Source organism: Rhincodon typus, chromosome 41 (assembly GCF_021869965.1).
Source record: "Rhincodon typus isolate 14 chromosome 41, sRhiTyp1.1, whole genome shotgun sequence".
Classification (NCBI taxonomy): domain Eukaryota; kingdom Metazoa; phylum Chordata; class Chondrichthyes; order Orectolobiformes; family Rhincodontidae; genus Rhincodon; species Rhincodon typus.
The window spans coordinates 11,065,608-11,076,593 of record NC_063372.1 but is presented as its reverse complement, the minus strand read 5'-3'; the positions used below and the strand labels follow the sequence as shown (position 1 = coordinate 11,076,593).

Genomic DNA, 10,986 nt, shown 5'->3' with positions numbered 1-10,986 from the left:
AACATCTACTGTTCAAAAGCCAAAAAGGTCAAAATAGTCTGTTTTCATTACAATTTGGATTAAGATCAAAATGAATTTTTAATTCAATCGTTGGCCCCAAGTGACCATAGTCAGCTAGCCAATTTTAGTTTTATTCCATAGCTGAAAATAAATAAAAAGAAAACCAATGAACCAGCTTGAATTTATTTTGTATGTCTGCAGGATGTCCTACAGTGGTATACGTTTAATTAATTATCTTTGAAATGTATAGTTACTTATGTACTGATTTGCAGGAGTGAAATTATTCACAATAAGACCCTGTTGCGGACATTGTTGAGGGATGCATGTTGACCAGGACGCTGGGAGAATTCTCTGAATGGACGATATTAATTTGAAAGATAGGAGATAATTATTTCATCAGTGAGGAGACTTCCAACAGTGCGACAGTCCTTATATTATGAGTGGGATTCAAACTCACAATCCTGTGACTCAGAGGGGAGTGCTATCAGAGGCAAGGTGACACTCAAGGTACTAAAGGAAGCGAAAAGTAGTTATTATTAACATGGCATTGAGCCTGCTTGATAAATCTTCTGATGTAAAGACAGGCAGGCAGATTTGCATTTCTACAGTGCCTTTCACAGCTTCAGGAAATCAGTAAGTAATTAATTGGTTTTGGGAAGTGTCATTATTGTTGCAAATTAAATAGCAGTTTAAAAGAAGCTATATGTAGAAGCATGCATCTTAAAAAAAAGTGATACAATTCTCAATTGCAACGAGAATAAACAAACAAACAAGTCACAGTGAAGACTTCTGATGTACATATTTCAGTGGAATTTTTTACATTGTAAAATGTTTTACAATGCTATACTCCTTATTTCAGACTCTACAAATCATTCATAAAAATAAAAATCTGTAAAATGTCGCTAGGGAACCAATTTTCAAACCCTTCACTTACACTGTTGATACCTAGCATTCATGCAAGGATGTACAGTTATCAACACTTCTATTTGAAGACTACTGTTGAGGTTATTTTCAGTTTATTTATGTGGGCCACCCCACCTTCAATGCAGTTTCTCCCGTTGTTGCAGCTGCAAGATTGGGTCTGGTGTGTTCCAATTGATATGTGCTTACCACTTTTTAGTCACTCGCCTCGGTGAAGTCAAATGAAGGAGTGCTCCTCTCAGGACTTTTGCTCAATTTTCAGCTTCTGTTTTTTATCCTCAACTCGTCGAAATACTGCAGTAAAATTCTGTCCTCCATTCCTTAATACTTTTTTACCTTCTTCTGTGCAGACACCAAGGCGATCAATGATGATGTCATCCTTCTGGTTTAAAGAAATAAATTAGGCATCAAAAAAGTATTCCAAGTTTCTTTTAAAAGATGCCTCCCACTTGACCAATAGCCAAGAATGAAAAAAAAAGAGGAGGAAACCTCACTGACCCTATCTGAAATGGCAAACTACAAGGTGCATTAAATTGTAGCATAGGCACAACTCTCATTTTCCTTCCCGGTGGCAGTGAACAATCACAAAATAACAAACTATTTTGCAACAAATTAAAGATCAAATTTCCTTGGAAATAGAAGCAGATCTGAAGAAAAAAGTCCCACCACCTGGAATGAAGCAAAGTCAGAAAGCACAGATACCAAAGAATTCAAACTGAAATGGTCAACTTGGCAATAGAAGATTTCCAACTAAAGCCAAAAAAATCTCGATTTCAGAATCATTTCACTTTTTAAAAACAAAACAAAAAACAAAAACAAATGGAGTTCAAAATGTTCATGCCAATTTCCTCCTCCAAATCTGTTGACTTCTTTGCTAGAACAGGGGCCCCATAGGCACAGAGTCATAGATTCATACAGCCACACACCGTGGAAACAGACCCTTCGGTTCAACTTGTGCACGCTGACCACATATCCCAATCTGACCTAGTCAGATTTGCCAGCATTTGGGCCCATATCCCGCTGAACTGTTCCTATTCATGTACCCATCCAGATGGCTTTTAAATGTTGAAATTGTATCCAGCCTCCACCACTTCCTTTTGTTCACCTTAGTTCAGGGTCCCTGAACTAGGACTGCGAAAAGAAAACCCAGTTGGTTCCTGCTGGATAGTACACCAAAGTGAACATTAGGCAAGGACAGGATTGGGGGCTGGCAAATTAAGAAAGGCTGCAAAAGTTTATTGTTCAATTTCAAAATGTGAAGAACAGCAAGTTGGGAGAGAAGTCAAAAAGACTGTCAAACCCTATGAAGCAACTGTATACTGGGCCTGGGGGTAAAAAAAACATGGTTTGAATAGAAGGGAGTGTCGATTGATGAAGAAAGAATTCTGAAATATATTATATGCTTTAAAGAGTTAGACTTGCCATTAGGTGGACCTTATATTTACATAGTGCTTTTCATAGCCACCAGATATTTCAAAGTGCTTTATAGCCAATGAAGTACTTCTGAAGTATATTTTTGTACAATTCAAACATCTAGGTGTACATAAGTATAATTCTCACCAGTTTTTCTAGTTGAACATATTCAAACAATGGGTGTTCTGTGAAGTGTTTGACTATCCACTCATGTACTTCCTGCACATCAGTAATTGTATAGACCAAACCCTAAGGAGAGAGAAAAAAAAAATCAACACATCAGAAAAATAGCTCTTATTACCCAAAAAGCACAATTATTTCATAAAACCAAATGCAAGTACAAATCTGCACACATCGAGTTGATCTTTCTCTGCACCTTCAACACTATATTCTGCTGTATTACCTTGCATAAGTACACCAGGGTATGAAGTGGAAGCCTGTAATTAGGTGCTATAATGAGACTTAACACCAATTATGGAAGTGAAAAGACACTTACCCCTACACACAGTACATAAGCATATTCAGCCAGCAATGTCGAGCTAATTATTCTCCATTTGTGTTTTGTCTTTTTAAAATGCGGATCCGGAAAGAGGAAAAACATCTTACTTAGCTGCAAATAGAAACAAAGTAGGAAAATAACAATCATTGTAGAGTTTTGAGAAAGTGTTGAGGATTGCAGAGAAATATTAGATGATAAATGATACACAACCAAGGGGATTCTGAAATTTTCAGCACCAGAGTTCTAGTATGGGAAGATCACAGTCACCGAATAAACTAAATCATTGTACCTGCCCTTTTTTGAAGAAGTTTGGTAAATACTTCATGGCATTGCTTCTAATACATGCGATGTTCTGGTACTTTCCAGGATTGGATGCCCTTAGGGATTTGATGCGATCTACGACGTAGTCAGATACCTTCACTCGGATTTCGAGACCCAGAATCAATGAATTGGGAAACAGACCAGATAACTCAACTGTGGAAAAAAAAAAAGGTCCATTCATAAAATTTGCTGTGTGCAGCTTAAGACCATCTTTAGGTGCTTAGCTCCAAGGATTAATGTAGGTTTGACTTAATCTGAACTACATTAGACTAAACAGGATACAGTAGTGTCATACAAAGTGCAAGTAATAACAAACCTCTGCTACAGGAGGGCTAATTGGCTTTAAAGAGGCACCAAAATCCTAGATTAAATGTATTGCAGAACATAGAACATAACAGCGCAGTACAGGCCCTTCGGCCCTCGATGTTGCGCCGACCTGTGAAACCAATCTGAAGCCCATCTAACCTACACTATTCCATTATCATCCATATGTTTATCCAATGACCATTTAAATGCCCTTAAAGTTGGCGAGTCTACTACTTTTGCAGGCAGGGCATTCCATGCCCTTACTACTCTCCGAGTAAAGAACCTACCTCTGACATCTGTCCTATATCTATCACCCCTGAATTTAAAGCTATGTCCCCTCGTGCTAGCCATCACCATCCGAGGAAAAAGTTTCCCACTGTCCACCCTATCTAATCCTCCGATCATCTTGTATGTCTCTATTAAGTCACCTTTTAACCTTCTTCTCTCTAACAAAAACAGCCTCAAGTCCCTCAGCCTTTCCTCATAAGACCTTCCCTCCATACCAGGCAACATCCTGGTAAATCTCCTCTGCACCCTTTCCAATGCTTCCACATCCTTCCTATAATGCGGTGACCAGAACTGTACGCAATATTCCCAAGTGCGGCCGCACCAGAGTTTTGTACAGCTGCAACATGACCTCATGGCTCCGAAACTCAATCCCTCTACCAATAAAACCTAACACACCGTACGCCCTCTTAACAACCCTATCAACCTGGGTGGCAACTTTCTATGCACATGGACACCGAGATCTCTCTGCTCATCCACACTACCAAGAATCTTACCATTAGCCCAGTGCTGACTAAAGACCTGACTAAAATGAGTGACAGAGTCATAGATGCAAGGACACTTATTGATCAGGAAGAAAGAATTAGGGAACAATGAGGTAGGTGCTACAGTGCAATGTGAACACTATTCCCTGGTGTTAACTCTTTTACATGTATGACATCAATAATCATTGTAAAGATCTTTGATAAAGCAATGTGCAATCAAAAATCCAATTGAATCTGAGAATTTTTTCTCTTTAAGTGAAATATTCTCCCGATATTTTACCATTAAAACAGAATCATTTTAGTTTAGCTCACTGCCAATTGACTAGTGTCATGATTTGTTATTATCCTGAACAAGTATACTGATGAATACAGCAGTAAGCATCTTTCTTTGTGTGAAGGTTTATAATATCATCATTTGGAAACTTGGGATTCCAAAGTAGAAATAAGTGGGTTTTGGGCTATTGGCTATTAGTTCTGTGGATGTTACTTTTTTGTTTAAGAGTCAGAATTTTTTTTTAAAGAAATCATGTGACTTAGCTAAATGACTAGATAAGCTACCTGGTGAGATAATTGCTGAAGTGTTTATTTGATTAAGCTTTTTACCTGCAAGTCGTAAAGAGGCCCAAGGCTAGGAACAGGTTCTGTTCAGAAATTAAAGACCCATAACCAGCAAAAGGGCAACTTACTTTTGGCAGTCTCCAGGCCATTAGAGCTGGAAGTAAGTCTAAAGTTATTCTTGTAGTCTAAGCAGACAGGGCTGGAAAAAATCCTCAGCTTTTCTTAGAATTCTAATCAGAAACCATCAATGTGTGTCCGTATGTCTCAAAGACGCAGACAATTGGATCTGTGAATGTGCAGCAATTTGCTGAAAGGAAGTGTGTGCAACCTTGTCAATTCAGTAAGAAATTAAAGAGCAAAGATAGGAGTGATTCTTCACTGGGGTCAAGTATCTATATTAAAAAAAAGAAAAAAGGATATTGCTGGGGAAAAAAGGGTTGAATATTTCTTTTTGTAGCTTTGTGTTTTCCCTTTTGGTCTCAAGCTCGTGTTCTTTTGCTTGTAAGTACATTAGCAGGTTTGCGTGAACATATTCAGTGACTGACCACCACAGCAATCAAATTGCAAGAAAAAAAACACTAGGGGTCTATCTAATCAGATTTTACTCTGCAATCTGACTTGTTCGGTATTATCATTAGCTGGGATCATAACACCTTATACCATGCAATGTAATGACAGCAGTGTTAGACGACAAATTACAAAAGTTGATATTTCTGAAATGGCAAGTGGAAAGAACAGCAGAGAAGGAATACCCCAATTGAAAGCTGAAATTAAACATAATTTCTGAGTATTTGACTTTTGAATGCATTTGTACAACTTCAAATTTTTAACAATTTCAAAAATCAATGAGTGTTCAGAAATAAAATTGCCATCAGCCATTAATAAACTTGAACATTTAAAAACAATTAGTGGATACATAATTGGATTTCTCACCAAACTGCAATAACAAAAATCCCAAGACTTCTGTTCACATACAGTATTGTTTAATATTCTAGTACAACATTAAATTCCTATCACCAGATGGAGCTACTGCTTCAAGAATATTTTGAAAAATAACCATAACTCAGCTTTTGAAAAAATGTCTGCTGGGATGATGTAGCAGAGCCCTTCAACTATTCCGCATCATATGATACTTCACAATTATCAGTTGTTCCAATACAATAGCTTGGAAACATTTTAGACAGTGTTAAATTAAAACATTTGTATTAGAAAAGTAACATTTAAAAAATGTATTGGAAGTTCATAATGGGAAACAAATCCATCACTTGTACCCAATATTATGTAGTAACTTGACAGCATGCATTTATTTATTCTTGTATCGCTCAAAAGTCAATGACATCATTTACCCAAGTTGCTAAACATAGATTTGCATTATGCATTTTTTCCCCTTCTTGTTGTACATGCTTCTCAAAGATACTATATGTACTGCAGAAGTCTGTGTAGGGTGAGTATGGAGGTCAATAAACTTGGTGCATCCGAAGAATTCGAGCACAGGTGCTAGCTATTCAGCTCACAGCAATTGTGGAACATTTTAGAAGGCCCTCATGGTGCAGTGGTAGTGTCCCCACTACTGAATTGGAAGGCCTGGGTTCAAGTCCCATCTGTTCCAGAGGTGTGCAATAATATCTCTGAACATGTTGATTAGAAAAATATGCTGTGAAATGTTGTTTTGATCAGTGTGATGCTTACTCTACAGTCTGTATTACCTTTCGTACACAATCTGGGTACTTTATGGTGAAACTGGGTAACCAAAATTTAATTTCACTCCCAGGCATTGAAATCCTTTCCCTGACTTGATATAATTAATGCAAAAGGGAAGAGAAAAAAAAAAGACAGGAAAAATATACAAAAAAAAAAGTCTAAGAAAATTTAAGAAAAACCCCAATTGATCAAGAGAAGGCATGATCCTATACAGTGACACTATCAGTACAGCCACAAGAATTTTTTCAGCGTTTCCAAACTAAAGGCATCCGAAGGCTCTTTACAAGTAGAAGCAGAACGGCACAAAAGGAAGATTAGGATTTCAACAACAATGTTTTGATTTGAAATAAAAACAAAAAAATGCTGTAAATACTCAGCAGGTCAGGCAGTGTCTCTAGGAGAGAAAAAGGGTTAACATTTCAGATTTCTGATGAGGGATTATCACTCATGAAAAACAGAAAACAAGTTTGGAGCAAGTGAAAGGGTAAAGAAGAACAGAGGTCTCTGATAAGGTGAAGCGGAGAGATTAAATGATAAATTACTTCTTGGTACAAATCACAAAAACAGTGGTAATGGATATAGCAAAGAAACAAAAGACGTGTGCAGATGAAGTGTGAATGGCTGGACAGCAGCTGTCTAAATGTAATGTGAAGGAATAAAAGAAAGAAATTAGAAAAAAGCCAAGCCAGCAAAAAAGAAACACAAAATGGAGGCAGAGATTAGGATTTATAAATTGTCAGATTCCATTCTGAGTCAAAAGGCGGTACAGTGGCATTCTTTGAGCTATCATTGAATTTCATTGGAACATGTAATAGGCCATGAACAGAAAGGTCAGAGAGGGAATAAGATGGAGAAGTGAAATGACAAGCTCAGGGTCACGCTTGCAGACCAAACAGACATTTTAGCTTGAATAGATTGGTCCAGCCTGACAAAGATCAGAATAAGATAACAGAATGTTTAGAGAATTGGTCATACCTAGTAAACCTCCATATCCACAGCCTATATCTGCAAACTCCACCTGGAACTTCAATTTCTTTTCATCAATGAGATCTTTCTCATCATCATGGTAATTTTCTGAGTGTGGTTTGAAATATTCAGGGTAGTGCTGGGACCAGTCCATCTCTTCAGGTTTTACTGGGCTGCAGAAAGAGAGGCACAGAGGATTGTTATCTATAACCTTTGTGGGAATCATACTACAACCAACTAGATCAAGTCAAACTGCACATTCTCCATGGAAATTTGAGTGGTGTATTGCTGATTGTTTTGAGTTTAGGAATTTGAGAGGTGATTTAATTGAGTTGTTTAAATTGATAAATTAGTAAAAACAACAGAAAGAAGACCAACGAAAGGGGGGAAGAATCTGAAGGTAAACAAGCAAGTGATATAAAAGGAAAAGGATAGTAATGTGAAAAAAATGTTATGCATTTTGGCAATGAATAAGGAGAAGCTGATTACTCCTTAAATGGACACAGACTGCAGAAGGCTGTCGCACTGAGGGATTTGGGATTCCTCACGCATAAAATCACAAAAACCTAGCACACAAGTTCAGTAGATAGTAGGAGAGGCAATTGGAATGTTGGATTTTATTTCAAAGAGAATGGAGTATAAAAATAGCAAGGTCTTGCTAAAACTATACAAGGCACTAGTCAGACCACATCTAGAATACTGTGAACAGTTCTGGTCCCCAATTCCAGAGGAAGGATAGATTGACATCAGAGGCAGTCCAGATAAGGTTCACTGGGCTAATTGCCGGTATGGAGGGATCATCTTATAAAGGGAAGATTATGTTGGGCTTGCACTTGTTGGAGTTTGGAAGAATGCAAGGCAACCTTATTGGAACAAGATTCTTAGGTTGCTTGACAGGGTTGATGCAGAGGTTCCTCTCTTGGAAGACTCTTGGTCTAGACGGCAGAATCTCAGAATAGAGGGTCGCACATTTAAGACATAGGAGGAGGAATTTCTTCTCAGAGGGTCGTGAATCTATGGAATTCTTTACTTCAGAGGGCTGTCAAGGCTGGGAGCTTTGTAATCAATAAGGGAATCAAAGGTTATAGGGAAATGGCAGGAAGGGGAATTGAGGATTATCAGATCAGTGATGATCTTATTGAGAGGAAGGGCAGACTCAATGGGCCTGTCACACCATTCAGTTGAAGCTTTATAGTCTGAAAAGTGACAGATTTTTAAATCAGGTAAGGCTATTGGGGACAATATCCTGAAGAAACTCAGCAGGTCTAGCAGCATCTATGGAAAGAGAAACAGAGTTAACATTTCAAGTGCAGTACAATTCTGAAGTCTTCTGACTCAATTTTAATTATAGAATCCCGAGTGTGGAAAGAGGCTATTCAGCCCATCAAGTCCATACCAACCCTCCAATGAGCATCCCACCCAGAACCCCACCTTATCTCATAACCCCACATTTACCATATCTAATCCACATAGCCTACACATCCTGAACACTGTAGGCAATTTAGCACAGCCAGTCCACTTAACCTGCACATCTTTGGACAGTGGGAGGAAACCAGAGCACCCAGAGGAGACTCACACAGACATGGGGAGAACATGCAAACTCCACACAGACAGACAATCAGCCAAGGCTGGAATCAAACCCAGGTCCCTGGCAGCAGTGCTAACCACTCAGCCACTATGCCACCCCAATTGCCATCAGCATCCACAGCCTTCCGTGGGAGAAAAATCCTATTTTCCACTAAATTTATGCGTGGAAAAGTGCTTCCCAATTTCATTCCTGGAGGTCCAAATTCAAGATCGCATCCCCTTGTTCTGAATTCCTCGAGAGAAAATTGTTTCTGGACCATAAGATGCAAGAGCAGAAGTAGGCCATTTGCTCCATCAAGCCTGCTCTGCTATTCAATGCAATCATTCCTGATCTGATAATCCTCAACTCCACATCTCAGCTTCAAATATACTTAACAACTTAGTCTCGACAGTCCCATAATTGGACTAGAAACATTAACTCTGTTCTTCTCTCCACAGATGTTGCCAGAGCTTGCTGAGTTTCTCCTGCATACTCTAAGTGTGTTTCAAATTCAAGCATCTGCAGTGTTTTGCTTCTATTATAAGGGTATCAAGGGATAGGGGTCAAAGGCAGGTAGATGGTATGATCATATAGATTGTCCACAATAAGTCAATGTTAAATTATATTCAAGGGGCAAGTCCTGTTAATGATATATCATGGATAACTAAGGGGGAGATTGGGGCTGGGATCAGCATAAAAAGGGTTGGAGGATGCAACAGGAAGGCAGAAATTCTTATGTCTATCAAGTTCTGATCTGAAAACAGCTTACTTTTCATTGTCATAGTTTTCTGACAGTTTTTCCCCACTATACATCCCTAAACTTACATGTAAACATGACCAATAGTTAGTTCAAATAGGAAGGTTTTAAGAAGCATCTTTAAGGGATAAAGATTTCAGGAAAGAATTGCAGAGCTTGGGGATCTGGTAACTGAAGACAAAAAGTGACCAGTAATGGAGTGACAGAAATTCACAATTTACAAGAGGCTAGAAGTGGAACAGATTCAATATCTCTACAGTTGAGGCTGGGAAAAGGTTACACAGCTGGGGAAATGGAAGAAAGAGGCTGTGGAGAGATTTGAAAATAAAATGAGTATTTTAACATTGCAGCATTGCTGGGCTATTAGAGTTAGATCCTAATCATTGTCAATCAAGCTTCTTGTGGGACTCAGCAATGAGCTTTTCAGTGTTGAGAAAGTGACAGACAAACCTGTGCTTCCACAGCAAAAGAACCACTGGGAATAAAAGATCTGTGTACGTGAACTCAAGAGTTATTTCCTGCTGAGAAAGTACATACATTTTTCACAGTGAAACACTGGTCCGCTCAAATAGACTGCAGCATGACCTCAATGTTAGAGTAGTAAGAAAATATGGCCCGTGATACAGTGCAGTTAAATAACGTGACCTACGCTACACTTTAGTCAAAAGGTACGACCACAGCCTTCAAGATGTCCAACACCCCAGAACGAAATGCTATTCACACAGATTAAAAGGCTCAGAACTACCAGATCTGAGGTATTATTGGTTTTTCTCCTTGCTTAAGAGTTGCTTTCAGTGCTTGAAAACACTGAAAAATTTCCCTCAATAATAACACTGGTGCTTGAATTGAAAAGCACCCGAAACCTAAGATGACTACCCCCAATAAACCTCTTCCTCCTCACCCTCACCCTCACCCTCACTCACTAATCAAAAACATGATCCGCCATAGGATTGGAATGAGCACGCTGTCGGTAAAAGCGTTTCTGAGGAGCTGGTACCGCCATGATCGCCGATTCGGTGACGGAGTGGGAGGAAAGCCGGATTTTAAATGAAAATGACAACACGAGAGCGGCGCACAGTTCGCGATCGTGAAAAGTGCGTCATCACCGAGCGCCCGCGTAGTCATGTGAGCTTCAGTTCAGTTACTTCAGCAACGGGTAGTTTACCTCAGATTGCGAGGGATTTGTCCAAAACGGAAAGAAAATGGG

At 38.9% G+C, this 10,986-nt stretch overlaps 1 protein-coding gene across 2 annotated transcripts in view; it reads right to left on the bottom strand.

Moving 5' to 3' along the window:
• Window positions 1–10,861, bottom strand: part of mettl1 (methyltransferase 1, tRNA methylguanosine) — a 16,294-nt gene extending 5,433 nt beyond the window's left edge. Inside the window, exons 1-6 of one of the 2 annotated variants that reach the window (XM_048618813.1) lie at window positions 10,703–10,861; window positions 7,465–7,628; window positions 3,123–3,307; window positions 2,831–2,944; window positions 2,482–2,583; window positions 1,111–1,303 (exon numbers count right to left, since the gene is read on the bottom strand). In XM_048618813.1, the coding sequence (XP_048474770.1) occupies window positions 1,160–1,303; window positions 2,482–2,583; window positions 2,831–2,944; window positions 3,123–3,307; window positions 7,465–7,628; window positions 10,703–10,782 (789 nt within the window). In that variant the 5' untranslated portion in view covers window positions 10,783–10,861 and the 3' untranslated portion in view covers window positions 1,111–1,159. Of the gene's footprint in view, window positions 1–6; window positions 1,304–2,481; window positions 2,584–2,830; window positions 2,945–3,122; window positions 3,308–7,464; window positions 7,629–10,702 lie in introns of those variants that run through there. The other variant, XM_048618812.1, reaches the window with a different exon arrangement.
• Between the last annotated feature and the right edge of the window lie 125 nt (window positions 10,862–10,986).